Consider the following 22,401-nt stretch of genomic DNA (forward strand, 5'->3'; position numbering starts at 1 on the left):
GTCCTATTTTTAAAAATATCACAAACATACAAAGATTAATTTCCTTGTTTACTTGTTTCAGAAAAAAAAAATAGTAAATAACAACATTGCGTCTTACAGGCACTGAACTTCAGAAATACTCTCAGTAAAGTGAGGTTTCACCTGATTGTAAAAGGCCCACATTAATACACAAAACACTAAGTCATTAACTTGTCGATTTCTCCACAAAGCTAAGTTTCAGCTGCTCGTCTCTCCATCATCTCCTAATAATGTGTAATGAAAGTATCAACATGATAAATGTCATCATACTAATTTATAACCAGCCTCGTCCTGGGTCTGATTTAACGTCATACCAAGTCCCTTAAGCAATGTCTTTCTGATTCTATGGCGGGATATTAACATCATTCTCCTGCAAGGAAACACGGATTTACAAATGGTAATTGATTGATGAACAGTGAGTCATATATCTTGTTAAATCAGTTGTGTGCAATACTTACATATTCATTATTTGGGGTTTATATTTCTTCTGGCGACAGTAGATCACACCAGCAGTTACAGTCGCACTCATCAGCAGCAAAACGACAAGAACACATATCCCCACTGCTGGAACTGAAAACAGCAATAATATATCCAGCATTTAAGAATCATTTCAAATAAAAGTTTATAATTCGGTCAGGATACTGATTTAAACAATAAATAGCAGATCTGTTGTTTTTAGCAAAAGCGGTTTAAAACAGCACCAGAGCTCCGAGAGTGGACAGGAAACAATGTTCACAGGCTACTCACAGAAGACAGTGACAGTGAATCTCTTCACTCTGGTGATACAAAGACTGCTGTTGCTGATGATGATCTGTAGTTGATAGACTCCAGAGTGTGTGATGTTCATGTTCGTGATGGTAAGAGATCCAGTGGTTTGGTTCAGCTTCAGTCTGTCTCTGAATCTCTCTTTACACTGATCATCCGTACAGATCTTAATCTGATATCCAGTCATTTCAGTGATGAGATTGTCATTATAGTACCACTGCATTAAATTACACTTGTCTTTTGTTTCACCCGATACTAAAGTGACAGATTCTCCGTTCATCACATGTCTGATTTGATATCGTTCAGTAGCAAACAAACCTGAAACACAAACCGACAGCAGCTGGGGGATCACTTTGTTTGTTATTCAGACAGATTATAAGAGAAACTGCTCAGAGCTGGATGAGTATACACTGTCGACTTCATCTGAACTCAACGGCAGCTTCTTGTGAAAAACATGAACTGTTAAAACTGGCTTAAGGCCCTTTCACAGCAAGGATAACAATAACACTGATGACGAAGAAACCGATCTAAAAACATTTTTAAATATAAAACAATATCGATGAGCTATATAAACTTTGACAGCCAATAATCACGAGCTCCAGCATTTAAATCAGCAGATGACAAAACTGCAGCTCTCTTTTAATAAACTGAATGATATTGTGTGTTGCTGTGGATATCTATATTGCTGTCATTATTGTTATCGTACTAGTTTGAATAGGACTTTTGTTTCAAATCTGAATACGCTGTTTAATAATGTATTTCAAGAGCCTTTAATGTTTTTTAGAGCATGGACCCCCTTAGGCGATAGATTCATGAAGCGTTGATAGAAAGCAACCTGTTATATTATGTTTAGACAGTAGATCAGATATATGCACATCATTGTTGTTGCACATGCGCCATTTTCTGTATATTATGTTCAAATTACATGTTGCTTTATAACACAATTCATAAGTTGATCACAGCTGTCAAATTATTTTAACAGTTTTGCAGTGGCATAGATTAAAATTTCACTAGTCAAAAGGGCTATGAAACATTTAGCTGAATTTTAGTTTTACGTTCTTAAAAATTGACATTTTATTTTTTTATTTTTTTATCAGATGGACAATCCAGAATCACAGAGTTTTTGATATTACTGAGGTTTTTATAGTAAAATGCAAATGTAAAGTGTAAGCAATAGACAAAAAAAAAACACATTGAATATACTTTAAACATACATAAACTGCATTTGTTAAATGACTCACCACTGACATCAACATTGAATTTATTACTGCTGCTGCTGTTGATAATCTGTAGTTGATATTCTCCAGAGTCTGTGATTCTGATGTCCATGATATTCAGAGATCCAGTCTGATTGTCCAGCTTCAGTCTGTCTCTGAATCGATCAGTCCCTTTATTACACTGAACATCTGTATGATTATGACTGAGATTTCCATTGATTTGAGCGATGCAAGTGTCATTAAAATACCATGCAATATGATTTCGTTTGCCTGTCTCAACACCAGTGTGTAGAGTGACTGAATCTCCCTCCTTCACAGACACTGACACTCTGTCTGTATCAACACCAGACACACCTGAAGAAAAAAAAAACACAGCATAAGTCAAACTAAATATACAATAGTGGTGAGAATTTTTTTTTCCCTTCAAAACATCACACATATTTTGAGTAGAGGAATATGCCTGGATTCAAAACACGTGCAAACAAACAGCAGAAGAACATCATTGATTCACACAATTACTCATCAGGCAAACAGACATGAATCTCATAGATGATCTTAAACAATACACAATCCACACTGTTAGATCATGCCTCCACAGCAGACATATCAGATCCAGCCCCTGACACCAGGCAGATCCTGGCAAAAAAGACATCTATTCTGCAAAACTGTCAAATACCCCAAACATGTTAACAGCGAGTCTTGCCTGGTACTCAAAACTGTATTAGCAGTCTTCTATCAGCTAAGTAAAGTCAGAGAAGAGAAGAAGCAGGTGCCAAAGTGATGAAGGAGTTTACTGACTGATCTTAGTTGCATTTGTGTCAATGCTCAGACTTCTTCTGACCTGTAAAGCCCTTCACAGGTCTCAAAAATATATCGGTGCAACAGCGGAAAAGAGATGGTAATAAATAAAGGTCTTACCATAGTGGTGTAAAAACAAGATCACGGCAAGCAAATTAAAGAGAGGCTTCATTTTCACCACTTTTCCCCCTCGTAAAATGAATCCGGATTCAAAGTCATAAAAGTGCTCTGTGCTCGGAAAAGTGTTTTAGTGGCAATATGGTTTTATTGTCAGGTCAAGTGAAAGTGTCATCAGAGCCTCCCTATGCAAGGTAGAGCGATGATGTAGTGAACGTTTTTATGCTCATACAAACCATCTGTAGAGTCCAGAGAGAAAAAAAGAGCATTATCTTTTGTCGCATAAGCACCTGCTGGTACATGTTTTAACTGCATTAGGCAAGGGCAATAGAAATGTCACTCCACTCACACACACACACACACACAATCAATGAACCAAGAAAGCAGAAGCGAGTAAAACATGCAAATAAATAAATAAATGGGGGGAAAGTCTATGAAAGAAATACAAATAAATTAATGAAAATAATTATACAAATGCAAAAATATAAATACATAAAATAAAAATACATAAAAACAAATACTACTACTACTAATAATAATAAACATAAAAATGCCAAATAAACAAAACAAAAAGTGTTACAGGTCCCAGTATATGACAGAGAAGCTATTGTTGTTAATTTGGTCCAAAATAAATAAATACATATGTGGTGGGAAAGCGGTCGGACGCATTCTCGTGCGGACGCATTATTGCTGTGACTACCATTGTTGGGTGTGTGTGCCCTACTGATTATGCATGCACCATATTCATCATTGGTAGGTCTAACCGGCGTTTACTAAGTTCGGGTGAGGCTCTATAACAGTAATATTAAATGGTGATATTCTATTTTATTCCAGGTGCTCGCCCGGAAATGTTGGAGAGCGTAAGCTGATTGCTTGATTGCCTTTCCCTCTTGTATGATTCAAATCAATGAATTTGTTTCTCCTGCAGATCTCGCACTGCTGCTGCGACTGCTAGTTGGGCGCGTTTCACGTCCTGCCCACGGATAACATTGCTGTTTTGTTTTGTGTTGATTTTTGTTTTACCTTTTCTATTTCTTTTTTATTTTTCTAGGTTGTATTTTGTTTTGCTGCTTAGTTAATTATTGTAACTTGATTGAGATCGGTTTGGTTTATTTTTCTGTAAACCGTTAACATTGTCTTGCTTTGCATCTCTTTATTCTTTTGTTTAATTTAGTAGTTTGATTTGTAATTTGGGGCAAATAGGCCTGGTACATTTCTTTTCCAATTTTGTTAAATCTTATTTTGGGTTTTGTTGTTTAATTTAAAGCAATATATGGCAATTCAGCGCCTTAATTATTCTGTTTGCCTTTTTAGTGACCCGTAGTAAGATTTCTCTGTTCTTGTGTCACAGGATCTGGGTGCCAAAGGCAGGGAGGCCGGCTCTATTCCCTTCTAAGTGGTGGTGGTGTGTGGCTCCCAGTGTGCCGTGTCCATCCGTGGAGTGTGGTGTGAGTGCGTGTGTTTGCGTGCACTGGTGAAAGGAATGATTTCTCTGGTATAGACAGCCTAATCTCTGATAGCCTGACCCTGCTGGTAAGCCCCAGTTAGCTAGTGTCTCTGTGACCCTTTTCAGTGCCAAACCCTTATGATGAGCTGTGATTGGCTGAGGCCGGATATATTTTAATGAGTGTTTTAAAGTGTGTAACTTAAAGTCAGCTGTTTTGTATCATCACCCATGTCTCTGAGCGATTATTGATGAACGAACTTGCGTGTCCTTTTATAGACACTAAATTCTCTGGGTGTAACTCCCTGAGTGGCGTAGTTGGCAAATTATCGTTCAAATGTACCTCCGGGTTGCCACACATAGATAGATAGATAGATAGAACCTTGTATCCCATGAGAGTAACTAAAAAAACATAATAATAATAAAGTAATCAAGTTATTAATATTGAATGAAATTACTATACTCCTAGACTATATTATGTCACCCTGATGTCCAGGGTATCTGGAGAGACCTGTTGCGTAAATTAACCCAAAAGTAGATATTTATTATAATATAACATTGAATTAACCAAACAAAAAAAAAAAAAACCCTATTAAGTACAAAAACACTCCTGGTGTTGAAAATGCCTCACACTGGGAAAGAAGAACCTTCTTATCAGTCATCACATGCAAACTGCTCGACTCCACCCTGAAAACACACAAAAAGAGACAACTGCCAACTGTTAAATGGAAAATGTGAATACGAGAACAGAAGCAAGGCAGGATCATAACAGTAGATACGATATAGTGGCGTACACAGTCCTCTGGAGGGGCAGTGGCGAAATGGCATTACGAGGGCACAATCAGAGACCGGGGTCAGCATGGGGGTATTATGTGATGGGTAGAGTGTATTGGTTTGTTTTATTTTATCACAATTCTTTGTCATGATTCTTTGTCATCTTTGTCATTTTTCTATTTTGCAAGCTGTTTGGGCATCACAACCAAAACTAATTTCCCTATAATAAAGACAAAGCTTGTTACTTTAAGGTAACAAAATATTAAAACTTATGGCGGATATTTAGGCTGAAGTGGGAGAGGATCATTATCTTAGTTATTAAAAATAAAAAAAATTGAAAAAAGATACACATGACATAATAATGAAGTGTTTTATTTTCAGGTACAATAGTATTTAGCAGGAGCATTCAAAAAAAAAAATTAACAAATAAAATAAAACACTGTATACTGTGAGGGAATTACTACTGGACCCAAAATTACAGACTGACACAAGTGAATAAGTCTTAAAAGTTTAAAGTTTAATATCATTGTTCTCAGGATGCTGGCAGGTCCTCTCCAGGCCAGAAGGTGGCTACAGTGGAGTAAGCAATGGGTGAGTAATGGGAGTATAAAATCAGAGGAAGGTCAGCAAGTTAGTTGAATGATTCCAAGCAGAAACTGACTGAATCGTCTTACAGATATTGCCTGGATCTGTATAGCTAACAGGATTTAGTAGGTCTTCTGAGACGGATGGGATGATCTGCTCGGGAATCGAACCCTGGTCTACCACGTAACCGGCAGGGGCAAACAGAGAAAATACAATACAATTTCCTTTATCCTCTTCCAATCCAAATCCAGAGCAGCAAATTTACTAGTCAGTCAAAATTACTACCTCTTGATAAAGGTTCAGGCAGAGAGAGAAAATTCAGGTTCCAGGAAGGGTAGAGTTCACACAGGCTTCAAGAATCTGATTCAGGAACTGGCTGGAATGTTCATCAATGAGCTGATAGGACAATCTGGCAAGGAGGTAAGAGCAAGACTGGCTTATATTTAGGGAGACAGGTGAAACCAATGAGGGAAATTAAAAAGGAGTTATGAGGCCAGGAACAGGAACCTAGATGCAGGTTGACAAAATAAAAGTCTAACAGGAAGTGGTGACAGAATCATGACAATATACAGTGATTCCTAATAAACTGTTTTAAAGTTTTTCAGTCAAGAGCATTGAGTGATTTTTTTTTTTCTCTTTTTCTTTGGTGTTTTATTAACATTACAGGAATAATTCACCCAAAAACTAAAATAGGTTAGTGTTTTGTTTATATATATATATATATATATATATATATATATATATATATATATATATATATATATATATATATATGGTGTCTGAATAATTGTTGGTTTGACTGTGCATTGTTAAAACTACAAAGTAGTGAGTGATTTTCTTTTTTCCATTTTGTCAGATTAACATTACAGCAGTTAAATTAGTAGCTAAATTAGACGCGGTCACTTTAAGAAACAATCCATTATAATACATATCCGATTTCTGTTTACTTTTTACTTAAGACATAACCAACAGTTTATTCGAACATACTTTCCAAATTCTGTGTGCCTGAACACCAGAACGCCGCGGGTGCTGAATTGGGCTCTTTCACATCCTTTTCTGTTTGTTTAAACTGCAATTTGTATTTCTTTGTTCAGATGCAGGAGGAACTTCGAGGAGAACTTCCTAAAGGAGAGCTCGGTTCAGTGTTGCTTTCAGTGAGACATGGCCCCCCCCCCCACCCCCATTCGTGGGCCCCTATAATCGTCACCACCTTTCAGCCCACTAGTGACGGCCCTGCATAAACCTTGTGTGTTATACAAGTATGAACACAAAACATAACTTAGTTCAGTAATCAGGCACAGTTTGAATGTGTATTTTGAGTGTGCTCAGAAAACCACATGTCAGAACAGCAAACGAATGAAATATTTAAATAATCAGTAAGGCTTTAAAGCAGATGCAAAAAAAAAAAGATTTAACACTGATGTTAATGTATGTCGCAGTATATTGATTCCGCGGCGCCAGAACTGCAGCTGATAGAATGTGCGCTGCAGCACAATACAACTATATTTTTTCAAAAACAGATCGTGGAGACATTTTTATAGTCCATGATCAAAAATCTTCATATTGCACATCTCTACCCTCGGCAGAAATCGTGGACTGAGGGCAGATCGGACCGCAAGTGCACTTTAGCATCGGACCTCAAAGGGGACCGGAACCCACCCTGTGTATGCCACTGCATTGTAGCATGCTATGTTCAAGCATGTGCAACCAGGAACAAGTCTGGAAAAACAGCAGCAGAAACAATATTCAATGACTCAAATCTTGTTCGGATTATACACTTTGGATATTGCTGCACACTGGCTGCACACTGCATACAAAAAAGCAAGTGAAAACAGCAATTATAGTAACGGGGGGTTGGGGAGAGTATTATGAGCATAAATACGTCCTGTCATTCTATCAATTCCTTTCTTTATAAATCTATAGGAAGAAGACCAAGGGCTGACAATGCCAGTGGCATTTGCAACTCAGCAGACAAGACTGAAAAAAAGCACTGCTTACTTTGTACAGTATATCCACAGTTGTAGTTCTCCTAGTTTCCCTGTTTGCATGGAAAAAACCGACTACTGCCATCTGCTGGTATGGGAGAGTTTCATTTTGTCACCCAAGTGCAGAGCATACACTCTAGTTGGTAATCAGCATTAGTTTGTCCAATGTGTTCTAGTGCTTTTTTTTTTATTTTTTTTTATTTTTTTTTTTATACAGTTGATGTGAGACAATAGGAAGCAACACAACAGTTGGCTTTTCATTAATTTTTTGGCATCGGTTGAGTATGTCCCTACCCCAAAAAAGTGTGAAAAGTGACACACCAAATTCCAAAAAAGTAATGATAGCCACTTTTACTTATTTGTTGTTTAAAGGCCGTGACACACCAAGTCGACATCAAAGAACTAGCAGTGAATGCGTAAATGTGTTGCTGCTTTGTGTCCGCTGCATCTTTGTGCAACAGTACTTATGTAACAGTAACCAAAGCAGCACTTGCTTACCATTATTTTAAGGGCTGTGATGTCGGGCCATTTTTGAGCCACTGTCGTGCTGGTTTTTGTGGCGTGTTCCACATTTTAGCTCTTGTTTGATGTTAAACATAAATGTTTTTTTATGTTGTGCTCAAATGAGTCCCAACATCACGGCCCTAAAAATGGCCTAATGTGCTTGAACCGAATGCTTTATAAAAACTGCTGAAAGCTACAGTAGCAGCCAACAAAAAGTCTGGTATTATTTTGCATTTTGTTAAGCTGTCGATCTGTGCATGCTATCAGCTACATGTGACGGGTAAGAGTCTAGTTTAACCATTTGCAATAATTTGACTGTTTATTTTTTTTTTTCTTATTGCACTGAATTTTTTTTTTTTTTGACAGAATCAACTGTGCGGTTCAATAAAAGCGGGGCAGGAAGAAGACCCTTCACCTACAGATTAAACACATATGTACGAGAACACACACTCTTCAGCTCTCATGAGAACCGACCACAACAGGTTTCAGTTTTACTCTGAAAAGGAGCTGAGAAGATGTCACAATCGGCAGACGTTATTAACTTCTTCAACACTTCTCACTGAACAACTAAAGAAAATGCTTCTCATATTTGTTTTGTTCTGTTTGTGCTGGTGGAGTCTGATTGGTAAGTTATAAATACACATATATATATATATTATTTTGGATTAATGTCAGTGGCATTCTTTAATAGATCTTAAAAATCACAGAAATGAATGGAAAATTGTGTATTCTCCATTTTGCCACCTTCAAATCTTCTGCAAGGCCCAATTCTAGAATTGCATGACTGGGGGGCATTTCAAAAACTTAGCACATTATCTTGCAATGGATATTTGACTTCAAAATAATAAAAATAAAGAGAGATCATAAGCTTTTGTTTTTTGATTCAGTGCTCACTTGACATCCAGGTCTCATTTGAGCATCTGATAACTGAATTTAACCCTAAGAACTGCGTCAAATGTTTCCATACGTTTGATTCTTGTACTTGATATGCATGCTGATACTTTGATGATCAACATCTGCCAACATTCACTGATGCACAAGCCAACACATAACATTACGAGCTCTGGTGCCTCATTTATAAAGTGTGCATATGCTCAGATTTGATCTAAGAGTGTATGTGTGTGTGTGTGTGCTTAAATCCACGCCAGCGTTTATATTTGTAAAAACTGTCTGTGCCTGAGCAGACATACGTACTTTTTCTTTTTTCGAGTACTGGAGGTTTTTGAAAACGTAAGCTGTTCTTGCAGCTCGCTCTTGTAAATGAAAGAATTTGGATGATGACTGTGATCTTCTACATGTTAATGACATTAATAAGGAGTCATTTACGAAGCACAGAGCTGAAACCATTCTGTTGCGCACAAGTTCGAGATCAGTAGCGATTCATAGATATCACATCTGAAAGAGAGACATACGTGCATTTACTGTGCGTACGTTCATTCTATGAATCACACATTTAGAGCATATTTGAGAGATGAACGTAAGATACATTTTAGGATGGTTTCTGCACAACATTATATAAATGAGGCCCCTGGGGTGTAAACTTTTGAACACGATGATTGACACAACGTGAGATGGCAGGGATTATCTTTTTTCAGACTTTTCACACAATTGAATCTGTGGAAACTGATGGTTGTTTTGTTTAAAGTTCTTATTTTTTTAGTACTGCCCTTCAGAAGCAACAGTACATGAAATATTTACATTGCTAGGCAGAGTATGAGCAATTTACTCCAACCATCTTGTGGAAAAGTTTACACCCCCGACTCTAAATGCAGTGTGTTGTAGAGGTGGGCGGATCTTTTGTTCTGCACCTAAAAATATTGATCCTAGTGTGGTTAGCACATACTTCAGAATGTATCAAATGTGACAACAAAGGCTTTTACAGTTGTATTAGAATTGTATAGAAGGATCATGCGACAATGAAGACTTGAGTAATGATGCCGAAAGTTCAGCTTTGATCACAGGAATAAATGGCATTGTAACATAAATTCACATACCGTCAGATGTACAACAGCCCATCTCTGGAAGCCCTTTACAAAAATTAAACATGCATTAACCACAGTTTAACTATAGTATTTGTTTACTATACATTGGTTACCACTACAAGAACCATAGTTTGAACACAGAATAAAAACACAGGCGACGCTGTCTCTTCTGTCAGTAGGTGACACTTTTTTTTAGATATACCTTGTTGCTAGGAGAGGTAGACAATCAACTGGTAGGGGTTTTCAGAACTGTATGTGAGATACTGTAAATGTGAGTCAGGGTGCCATTTCAGGTTAATAGTGCACAAGCCACACTGTCAGTAGTGTACTCTTACATCGTTGGGTGTTTCAACCTTTCTACATACACCCTCTACAAGGGTGGCCCGCTGCAGGATGATCAGACCTCCTCAGCTTGTGTCCTGTGCTATACGTTACCAAACTTACCCTGTTGATAAAGTCTGCAGTTGGCTGAGTTCTTGAGTGATTTATGTTGCTTTACTTGGGGCCCAGCATGAATCATTCCACTCGTGGCAAATCCGCTGGCTACTTCTTCTTTCTGTGAAGCCTGACCCAGATTACAAGTTCTTTCAACAGTCTTATGATCGCTGATGCCACAAATCCTCTGCATCCTCTGCAGATTTCTGATTTTCTTCTAATAATGTCCTGTTTATAGACTTCATGTCCACATATTTATAGGCTGGTAGTGACACAATTACAAACCTAAGATATGACCAGACCAGATATGAGCTAGGTGATTGAAAGCCTCAGAAAATTGCTCAGAAAAAGTTTCAGTGAGAGATACAGATGAAGAGCGGATGTAATCCTTTAAAGAAGAATAAAAAGTGCTGAGTGTGAGAGAGAGAGACAGAGAGAGCTGTGAGAGTGGACGCAACAAAAGTTTTGATGTTGAAAATAACTTTGAAGCTTCATACATTTTTTGTGCTCTAGCTAGTAGATAATGTTAAAAATCCATTAATATAATATATGTATATCATTTTTCAATTCCTTTTGTGCACCTGCAGCTGTTCTGAATGTTTTATTAACAATTAGCTATTTTCAGGCTTTGTAAGCCATCAGAAACCTCAAATCTGCTTTTTTTTTCAGGTGTGTTTGGTGAATCAGCGTCTGTGATGGAAGGAGATTCTGTTACTTTACAGGATGATGTTACTGAAATACATGAGGACGATGATATACTGTGGAAATTTGGAGCTGAAAAGTATCAAATAGCTAAAATAAAGAAAAAGAAGCAAAACTTCTCCACATATGATGGTCCTGATGGGAAATTCAGAGACAGACTGAAGCTGGACAATCAAACTTTATCTCTAACCATCACAAATATCACAGCTCAACACGCTGGACTCTATGAACTAGAGATAAGTGGAGCGAAAAAAAGTTTAAAAACTTTCAGTGTTCTTGTCTATGGTGAGTAGTCCAAACATTCACATATAAAGCTTGTTTTATTAAAGAAATAGTCAGTACAAGTTTAGCTCCATCAACAGCATTTGTGACGTAATGTTGATCAAAGGGGTCATATGAAGAAAATCTGTAAAGTTGCAAAGACTAAAGTCTCAAATCCAAATATATTATTTATTAAAGTTAAGACTCTGCCACGTCCACCTAAAACAATCACTATGTGGAAATATTCATGTAATGCAGCTCAAATGTTCATGCAAAGAAAGAAGGCATGGTATCAGTAACACAGTTAGTGTTGAAGCAGTCATATCAGGGAGATGTTGTGTGAATCTAAGAGAAAGCAAAAACACTTTATTTGGACTTCCTAAAGTAGATGCATTTAGTATTCTTTAAGATTGCTTACAACAGAACAGCAACACATTTTGTGGATGACTGTTTCGTGAACCTGGGAGAGGAGGTCATTCTGACTTTGCTACTTCTGAATCAGCAACTGAAAGTATGCTTTGTTATTAGTTTAAGTATTTGCTTTTGACTGTTCAAATGCAGACTTTTGCGTGTTGTGTGCGTGTTGTGTGTGTGTGTGTGTGTGTGTGTGTGTGTGTGTGTGTGTGTGTGTGTGTGTGTGTGTGTGTGCACATGCACAGATGAATGAGAGAGAAAGAGACAGTGTCACACAGTGGAGTCAGCAGTCTTATCTGTTGTGGCTTGTGTACTGCATACGAGCTTCATCACTGTGTCTGTCATGTGAATCTGTTCCTCTTTCAGGCTTGAACTGATTGTAAAACTAAGGACATTATTAATTGTCTTTACATTTATTTTGAAAGATGAAGCTTGTGATTATGGAAAGAGCCATTACATTTCCTAAGAGTGCCTGCGGTGTTCGGCCAATCCCAATGCACTGGGTCCGTTTGGCCAATCAGTATGGAGCCAAAAGAGTCTCAATAAAGATAAATGCACACACTACATTCACATATGCACACACAGGATTCATACATGCACACACATGATTCATAAATACAAACACAGGATACACAAATGCACACGAAATTTACAAATGCACACACAAAATTTAAAAAGCACAGAAGATTCACAAATGCATACAAAATTCACAAATGCACACAAAATTCAGAAATACACACACAATTCAGAAATGCAAATAACATTTACAAATGCACTCAAGATTCACAAATGCACAGGACAAGATTCAGAAATGTATTTCTGATGCACACACACATATACCTTGATTTACAAACTGCTTGTGGTCTGTGAACTTCACTGCATTTGTGTGTGAATTTTGAGACTCCCCTGACTTGGCTCAACACACAAATGCCTTTTTTTAAACAGGGAATGATCTGCAACCAATCAGATATCTCCCTTCTTTTAGCCAATCACAAGAACGCACTCCACGTGGGGGATTGTTTCCTTATAAGCCAATCACATGAACGCGTTCACACAGCGCGATATGCCTGTGGTGCGGCATATTATAGCCTACTTATTTACGAAATTGTATGAAAATACAGATGTTTAGATTACAATTCAGGTTTATTTTTTATTATTTTTTACAAGATATAAATTTAAAAATGTCTCAATACATATATCCCAGTGACTGCAGAAAAAAAGTTAACCATGGATTCATAAATTTACAATAAGCAATTATTTCATTTTATTGAAATATTTTAATGAAAGTAAAAAAAATATTTACAACTTTTTGAATATTTAAATATATCTATATATTCTTTTGGATGCAATATAGAAGTCACTTTAATTATAATATTCTGTCCCTACATGAAGAGAGAGTCAGTGGTCCGCTGCGAGAGGAAAGTGACTCTCCGACTGCGAAAGGTGGGTCTCTGGCTGCGTGAGGAAAGTGAGTCGTTCGCTTAGGAAAGTGAGTTGATCGCTGCGTGAGGAAAGTGAGTAGTTCGCTGCGTGACTCGTGAGGAAAGTGAATCGTTCGCTGCGTGAGGAAAATGAGTCGTTCGCTGCGAGATGAAAGTGAGTCGTTCGCTGCATGACTCGTGAGGAAAGTGAATCGTTCGCTGCGTGAGGAAAATGAGTCGTTCGCTGCGAGAGGAAAGTGAGTCGTTCGCTGCATGACTCGTGAGGAAAGTGAATCGTTCGCTGCGTGAGGAAAATGAGCAGGCGGCAAGGAAGCCGACCGGAAGTTGAAGTCGGCCGGGAGCTGCCATCTTGTAGCAGAACTTCACTTGCGTTAGCATCCCATTGACCTCCCATTCATTTTGGCGTCACTTTGACAGCGAATAACTTTACATCTGAGGCGTTTAAAGACTCCATTTGTCCATTATTTATTTCTAAGGATACACGACAATGTATAAAGGGCTCCATTACCTTCTATGTTACATTATGGCCCCGTAGAAACAGTTTTTGTAAAAATAGGCTAACGATTGCGTCATAACCACTCGACTCTCTGTCGCATTACCGTACAGACAGGAGGAGAAGCTCGCAGGCAATTAACTTAATATGGCGTACTGGCGTTACATTTTAAAATACTATACAAAATAATTAATCAGAATACTTACTCCTGCTCACTCACGCCAAAGAACTCCCCGCTCAAGCTCGTCGTCTCTGCAAGATTAACGATGGCAGTTTGCACGCACAACTACTAGAAGATTTACATCTGTCAGACAGGTTGCTGACGTCATCAAGCTTACTTTGAGTCTGCGCGTCAGAAACGGAAGTGCTAAAAATAGCTAAAACCGGGCTTCAGTTGTCTCAATTGAGTTTCAATGGGGTCGCTGTGTCCATTTCTTTTACTGTCTATGAAAATGAGTCGTTCGTTGCGAGAGGAAAGTGAGTCGTTCGCTGCATGACTCGTGAGGGAAGTGAGTCATTCGCTGCATGACTCGTGAGGAAAGTGAGTCGTTCGCTGCCAGAAGAAAGTGACTCTCCGGCTGCGGAAAGTGAGTCTCCTGCTGCGCAAAGTGTGTCGCCGGCTGCGTGAGGTAAGTGAGTCGTTCACTGCGTGAGGAAAGTGAGTCGTTCGCTGATTGGCTTATAAGTAAACAATCCCCCACGTGGGGTGCATTCTTGTGAATGGCTAAAACAAGGGAGATATCTGATTGGTTGCAGATCATTCCCTGTTTGGGGAGTCTCAAAATTCACACACAAATGCAGTGAAGTTCACAGACCGCAAGCAGTTTGTAAATCAAGGTATATGTGTGTGTGCATCAGAAATACATTTCTGAATCTTGTCCTGTGCATTTGTGAATCTTGAGCGCATTTGTAAATGTTGTTTGCATTTCTGAATTGTGTGTGTATTTCTGAATTTAGTCTGCATTTTTGAATTTTGTATGCATTTGTGAATCTTCTGTGCTTTTTAAATTTTGTGTGTGCATTTTTGAATTTTGTGCGCATTTGTGTATCCTGTGTGTGTATTTATGAATTATGTGTGTGCATGTATGAATCCTATGTGTGCATATGTGAATGTAGTGTGTGCATTTATCTTTATTGAGACTCTTTTGGCTCCATAAATCAGAGCAGACTGCGTTTGTTGGAAGGAGGGACTGTTTGAGAGAGGCGGGGCATAGAGGACTTACAATAATGTACAGTATTTGAAAAATAATAAAGTGATGTTTTTGAACATTAAAGCATCTCAACATATTCTGTTACACCAAACACACAAAATAATGATCTTTAAAAAAAAAAAGCATCATTTGACCCCTTTAAGAATCTTGAAGACTTCTACAATTTAACTTTTCAGGTGCATCGCAGAGATCCAGATCATTCATTTACTTCTTCATAAAAATGTTAAAATTACAGCAATGGCTGCCTACTAGATGGCTGTAACTTGTCAAATTATATAATGCATCTCCAATAGGACGTCTTTAAGGCATTGTGAAGTATTTGAAAACAGTTTAACTTGCCAATTGTGCTAGCAGCAGAGTGATGAATTATATCTTAGTTTCAGTTTTGATTTGAAATGAACAGTCATTGTGCTGTATGCTATTCCGTTCATTTAAAGCAGTGCACTTTCAGCCCTACTTAAAGTCTGGATGAACCGGAAGTTGCTGACAAATTTATTTAAATATAGTGATGTGGGGGAACTTTGACATCAGAACCAGGAACTGTAATTCGCAGAAGTTTCCTTTGAGATTTTCCTATGGGGTTTTATAATAAGGGGTGTGGGGAGGGGGTCAATTTATGAGTAAAATAAAGCATGTGGTGAACATAACATGACAATACTTTTAACTTTTTTTCTAAAATATAAACTGCACACACTCACAGCCCAAATATACATTTTGAACAGAACTGTTTCAACTTTTTTATTTTGGGTATGGATGTAAGTTACATTTTACAACAAGATATAAAAAGTATTTTCAAGTTATGTTTACCACAGGTTTTATTTTACGCAAAAAAAAAAAAAAAAAAACACATTATAAAACCCCTTAGGAAAACTCGAAGGAATATCCAAATCGGCTAAAAGACCAAACCTTTGGGATTATTTTACCCACATTTTGTTTTCCTTAAATATATTTTAAACATCAGTGTAGACAGTTAACTTAGATTCAATGTATATAAATTGTCTTTTGTGTATTTATTTTAATGTGGTCACCTAAATGTCTTTGACCCTTAGTAATTTTGTTGTTTGAGATGATCGAAACCCTCTAAAAATAGAAACCCTCTAAAAATAAGAACTGGAAATAGGATTGTTGATTAGATTTATCAATATTTTTCTTTATTGCCTAATGTTTCCAGCTCGTCTGCCTGTTCCTGTCATCAGCAGTAACTCTTCACAATGTTCTTCATCATCTTCATCATCTTCATCATCATCATCATCCTCATCACAGCAGAATTGTTCATTGTTGTGTTCAGTGGTGAATGTGAGTCATGTGACTCTCTCCTGGTACAAAGGAAACAGTTTATTGTCCAGCATCAGTGTGTCTGATCTCAGCATCAGTCTCTCTCTACCTCTGGAGGTGGAATATCAGGAGAAAAACAGCTACAGCTGTGTGATCAACAATCCCATCAGCAACCAGACCACACATCTGGACATCAGCAAACTCTGTCAGCCATGTTCAGGTACAGCAGAGCTGATATATGTGTTTATTCACTGATCTGATCTCTGCCTTCTGTTGCAATCACTTACATTCATGACTGTCTCTCTTTTTCTCTGCATCAGTTCTTCCAGTCTCTGTATCTCTGATAGTGCTGATCTCTGCTGCAGCTGCTGCTGGATCTCTGTTGATTATAGTTGCAGTCGGGATCTTCAGGAAATGTAAAAAAAAAAAAAAAAAATATAAAAAAATAAAAAATAAAAAATTATCTATTTATAAGGCACAAGTTTCATTATAATATTGACAGCTTGGTAGTTTTAGCATGTATGTGTTCTTTCATTGTTAATGCAGGTCAGACAAAAAGGAAAGACAGGACTCATTCAGTACTGTTTAAATCATCATCTCGAAAAAAGGTAAGAAGTTACAAGTAGTTGTTGCAGTCAGTTTTTTTTCCTTTTTTTTAAGTAGACATTTTTATGAAATTATTTTACAAAAGCTTTAATAAGGTCTTATTAAGCCTGCATATTCGCTCGGAGTGAATCTAAAGCAAAATTCAATTATAACTTTTAAAATGGTGTTGATCTTGATTTACTCTATATTTTCCCTTGCAGAAATCAATGAATGAACATGTGTATGGAAATGTCACAACAAAGCGTTGATCAAATACAGAATCTACTGGAATAAAATAGATATTGCAGCTCTGCAGGTCCTGACTCACACCTCTTTAGGTTACAATTATTCTCGGCCAGGATGCTTTTGTTTAATTTTTATTTATTTATTTTTTTTTTTGCACATCCACTCTCATTGTTATGTCTTGAATGTTCGCTGCTGTTTAATTTAGTGGTTTACAAATAGAATAGCATTCCGAAACTCAATTTAATTTTTTATTTTCTATCTTAACATGCATGAAACTTTAGCCTATTAAATACTGATTCCACCCTTTACTGTTCTCTGTTAATAATAATAATAATAATAATAATAACATCGATTGCATACAGTTTGTACACGATAAGGGCTGCTGGATATTTTGGCAAATCTAGCACAATCACAATCATGGTGTCGAAAGAGGAAAATCACGTCTCTCTAATAATAGCGCTACTTTTACCCCACAAGGTGCGCTATAGATAGATGCTTCTTGCTTTATGAAGGTTCGACATCTTTCCAGTGACGCGGAGCACGCAATCAGACAGGTGATTTACGTCACGTCATAACAGTTTCGAAATTTCAGTGGTTCGCCGCTGGGAAGCGATGATCTCTGAGAACACATGAGCCAGTGTCTATTTGTGGTTTTTGCCTGATCTCAGACCAGTTTTTTTTTTTTTTTTTAATCTAGGCATTTAATTAATTGCACATTTTTATAATAAAAAGGAAGAGCTGTAGTTTAGAGCTGTAGTCACCTTTTGGTCTGATTACCCAAGCTCTCAGTAAAACAAACTAAACATTTCCTACAATTTAATAAAATAACACACGGAAGACACATCATATTTAATGGTATTAGATGATTTATTATTTGCATTTAATACATAACAGCTTTAAGATAGGTTATAATTTCTTATTTCTAATTTTTGTCTTTTTCTTTTTTTTCTTTTTTTTTTTGCAAATAAAACCCATAGTCCATAACTAGAGTAGTTTTAAGTTATTTTAATATATAAATTCAGTTAAATCATCAAATATTTTTATTTCTTGATATAAGTAGTGACTTGACTTACTTTCTCACAAATATTGACTTAGACTTGCTTGAGACTTGAAGATTAAGGCTTGAGACTTACTTGTGACTCGCACATGTGTGACTTCCACCTCTGGGATCAACTAAACGCTGGATTCTCAAAAGTATGTGCAATTAAAAAAAGTTCTCGGAATAGAATCTTTAAAATACGTCACCAGTCTGTTATTGTGGTGACATTTCCACATCCCGAAACGTAACACTGAATGAAGCTAACTGTGATTGGTTGTTTGACATGTCAAACAGCTTCATGGGTGGGCCTTGGCCAATGAAAGCTGCCATGAATTCTAGACCTTCAGCCGTAAGTCTGAATCCCGACAAAACGGTGCAAAAAGTTTTTTAAGTGGAAACTGTGGTGCGTTGAAGACCCTGTTTTGATGATTCATGAGTTGCAACTATGGCAGCTGAGAAGGCCATTCTTTTTTGTTCTATTTAAAGAATTTTCAGAGTCTAATGAAATCTTTATAATGTTTAATACTGAAAAATAAGCTCAATGTTTCAGTTACTGCCCTTGCTGTCCAGAATAAAAGAGAACATCCCAATCAAGTGAAAGGGGTTTGTGGAAACTGTGGTTCCTAGTTATTGTGATCCAAAATTTGCCTCACATTGAATGATAATCCACTTCTTACCTCCGAGAATATATAATGATCTATATGACATTATTTCTAATGGGAGTATTAGGCTTATCATTATTGCTGATCACTGTTGTTGTGCTATGATTTTGTAAAGTTTACCAATATATAATGAGAGGAGAATAGAGACATTTATGAAAGTTTCACTCCAAAATACAATAGCAAAATGCATAAATATGTATAGTATTTTTATGTTATATTAAATTGTCTTTAGTACACTATCCTAAGGAAAGGATGGACCAGAAGACATTGCAATTACTAAATGATATTTAGACAGACTTAAAGAACTTCCAAATTTATACCTATGTACTTATTATTATTGTTTTGCCTTTAATGTAAATAAAATGTGCAAACAATTTACTTGCTCTTGTGAATTTATTTTGATTTTAATTACTTTGTGTGAACTGTCTCTTTAATACAGCAGGGTTTATATTCATGTTGCTGCTGATTGGGCTGACATGTTTGACACACCCACCAAACAAGAGAAAATGTATCTCAAACCGTGTTACACACCATTTCCAGGAAACGTTCAACCTAGAAACTATAGCAATATGTTGTCCACCGGTTTGAACTTGCCCTAGGTGTTTTTATTTTCATTCATTTTGATGGGATGAATTAATGCACATTCACATTTAGTCTAAAACTACATCATGTTCACACAGTGCACACAACGCCTCTGTTCTTCCGATTTCTCCTATTATGGGGACAGGAGCCTTGTAAGTCAGTAAATGGGACTATCAACAACTGTCAGGGTAAGGGTCACCCTTATTAATCAGCAATAATTTTCCACAGATTTTAGGGAAAACATGATTGGTAGGGTTAGGTTTAGGGGTAGGAATTGGGTTATGTCTATATTTTTGGACAGTAATGTTGGTCCAGAATCATCAGTAGATGTCGATTCAGGAACATGTCTTCCTTGGCCCATCTGTCGTCTTCACTTTCATTCACTATAGTGGCGCCATCTGGTAGGTTTTAAATATCAACAGATAAAACAACTTCACAGCCCAACACACCAGCTGATTTTAAAAGTCACGTGACATATGTAATGTGAAAATTGTGTCACTTTGATGTGCATGTGAAGGTAACAGAGATAATCTCAGTTATGCTTTAATGTTGTTAATACTTGTTAATATTAAGCTCACTTTTTCTTTTAGGCTATGCTTTGATTTTAAACAGCTTTACCACTTCTCAAAGGAAAATGACCCAAGACTCCATCATGGCTCTTTGATCCCTCGAGCTTCAGCTATAAGGTGGACCTCCAGGCCTGCGGCTGTACTTGGGCTCTGGTCCTTTATTCCTCTGATCCCACCTTGGTCTCCACCTCCAGAAAGAAAGAAAGAAAGTTAGATATGATAATTAAGTTATTGTTTCTTCATCAAGCAGTTGCTCATCTTGCATTTTTGCAGTAGTTTATAGAGTCTTAACATTAGCAGTAGCATAGTAGCAGCACAGGAAGAAACTCTTGACCTACAAACTAAATACATGAAATAAATACCCTCTCTCATCTACAAGATGTTTGTCCACCCAACAGATGAAACCACATGTCTGCAGAGCAGCGACCACAGCAGGTTTCAGTTTGAATCAGAAGCTGCACTTAAAAACCTGGTACATTTACATGTAATCATTTAGCAGACGCTTTTATCCAAAGCGACTTACAAAGGAGAACAATAGAAGCAATCAGACCAACACGAGAACAACAACAGTATACAAGTGTACAGTATACAAGTGCCATGATGAAAAGTCTCAGTTAGTCTAGTACAGAACACGTAGCCAGGTTGGTTGATGTTTTTTTTTTTTTAAGAATATGATAGACAAGAAAAGAAAAGGTAAATGCTAGTATTAGTTGGTTAAGTGTTGGCGAAAAAGATGAGTCTTTAGATGTTTTATGAAAATGAGTAAAGACTCAGCTGCTCAGAGATTGGGAGGCCATTCCACCAGCTGGACACAGTCCAGGAAAAGGACCTTGAGAGTGAATTTGAACTTCTTTGGGATGGTACCACAAGGCCTCGTTCACTTACAGAACGCAAACTTCTGGAGGGCACATAAGATTGAACTAGCGAGTTTAGGTATGTTGGTGCCGTGCCAGTGGTCATCTTGTAGGCAAGCATCAGTACCTTAAATTTGATGCGTGTAGCTACTGGTAGCCAGTGTAACCTGATGAGGAGAGGACTTATGTGAGCTTTTTTTGGCTTATTGAAGACAACCCTCGCTGCTTGCGTTCTGGATCAGTTGCAGAGGCTTGACAGTACTTGCAGGAAGGCCTGCCAGGAGAGCATTACAATAGTCCAGTCTGGAGAGAACAAGAGCTTGGGCAAGAAGTTGGGGTATAATGTTCCTAATGTTGTATAAGGCAAATCTGCAGGACCGGGTCGTTGTAGTAATATGGTCTGTGAAGCTTAACTGATGATCCATCACATCTCCTAGGTTTCTGGCTCTCCTGGAAGTAGTTATGGTGGACGAACCCAGCTGTATAGAGAAGTTGTGATGGGTTAGCTGGAACCACCAGCAGTTCTGTCTTAGTAAGGTTGAGCTGAAGGTGATGGTCATTCATCAAGCCAGAGTACTTCAGAGTATTCATCCAGCTGTGACTGTGAGGTGGCAGACATCTTTATGAAAGTGAAGTGAAAGTCATGACATTTGCCAGGGATGGTAACCCATACTTAGAATTGGCGCTCTGCATTTAACCCATCCAAATAGTTCAGCAGTTACAAATGAACACACTGTGAACACACACCCGGAGCAGTGGGCAGGTATAGATCCAGTGCCCAGGGAGCAACTGGGGGTTCAGTGGCTTGCTCAAGGGTACTTCAGCCATGGGTATTGAAGGTGAAAGTGAGCGCTGTTCATTTACCCCTCCCCCCGCAACACCTTTCCATTCACCTACATTAAAATTAAAAAACATAATTTTTAAATCTGTTTGTTAATTTGTTAGTGAAACTAAATGTCTTCCAATGCTTTCATTGACCAAATTGTATTTTTAAAAAACAAACAATTTTGATTTCGATGGCTGCAAAATTGGGACCATTAAATGTTGTTCATCCAACAATTTTCTTTCTTTAATAATTTAACACAATCAAGTCAAGTCACCATTATTTATATGGCACTTTAAACAAACAAAAAAAAGTTTGTGTCAAAGCAACTGAACAACATTAATTAGGAAAACAGTGTATCAATAATGCAAAATCAGAATTAAAGGCAGTTTATTATTGAATTCAGTGATGTCATAATCTCAGTTCAGTTTAACCCTCAAACCGTATTCACTTTATAGCCCTTAATCCTGTAATTGTGGACAAATGTGGGCACAGAGGACTCAGGTGTGATCCTATTTTTTATTTATTATAAATGTTATATCACTGTCTTCGATAAAGTTTTGTCTATCCATTTATGGTGCTTTTTGGTGTCTCATTTTGGTATTAAATTAACAAAAAA

At 37.4% G+C, this 22,401-nt stretch overlaps 2 protein-coding genes across 2 annotated transcripts in view; both read right to left on the reverse strand.

Annotated features, from left to right (window-relative positions):
* Positions 1–260: 260 nt before the first annotated feature.
* On the reverse strand, positions 261–3,011 carry LOC132160284 (uncharacterized). The gene is made up of 5 exons (XM_059570033.1): positions 2,919–3,011; positions 2,025–2,354; positions 766–1,101; positions 477–588; positions 261–385 (listed from the first exon to the last, which is right to left on the reverse strand). The coding sequence occupies exons 1-5, from the start codon at positions 2,968–2,970 to the stop codon at positions 283–285; spliced, it is 933 nt and encodes a 310-aa protein (XP_059426016.1). The 5' UTR covers positions 2,971–3,011; the 3' UTR covers positions 261–282.
* Positions 3,012–20,186: 17,175 nt separating this feature from the next.
* The window catches only part of LOC132159340 (uncharacterized), a 14,128-nt gene continuing 11,913 nt past the window's right edge, over positions 20,187–22,401 (reverse strand). Inside the window, exon 12 of the mRNA XM_059568852.1 lies at positions 20,187–20,293. Within this exon, the coding sequence (XP_059424835.1) occupies positions 20,187–20,293 (107 nt within the window). The remainder of the gene's footprint in view (positions 20,294–22,401) is intronic.

Source organism: Carassius carassius, chromosome 16 (genome assembly GCF_963082965.1).
Source record: "Carassius carassius chromosome 16, fCarCar2.1, whole genome shotgun sequence".
Taxonomy (NCBI): domain Eukaryota; kingdom Metazoa; phylum Chordata; class Actinopteri; order Cypriniformes; family Cyprinidae; genus Carassius; species Carassius carassius.

Coding starts and splice junctions, on each gene's coding strand:
- LOC132160284 (XM_059570033.1), bottom strand. CDS start 2,970: ATGAAGCCTCTCTTTAATTTGCTTGCCGTGATCTTGTTTTTACACCAC. Junction 2,355..2,918: donor CTTGTTTTTACACCACTATG/GTAAGACCTTTA, acceptor TTTTTTCTTCAG/GTGTGTCTGGTGTTGATACA. Junction 589..765: donor ATTCACTGTCACTGTCTTCT/GTGAGTAGCCTG, acceptor TGCTGTTTTCAG/TTCCAGCAGTGGGGATATGT.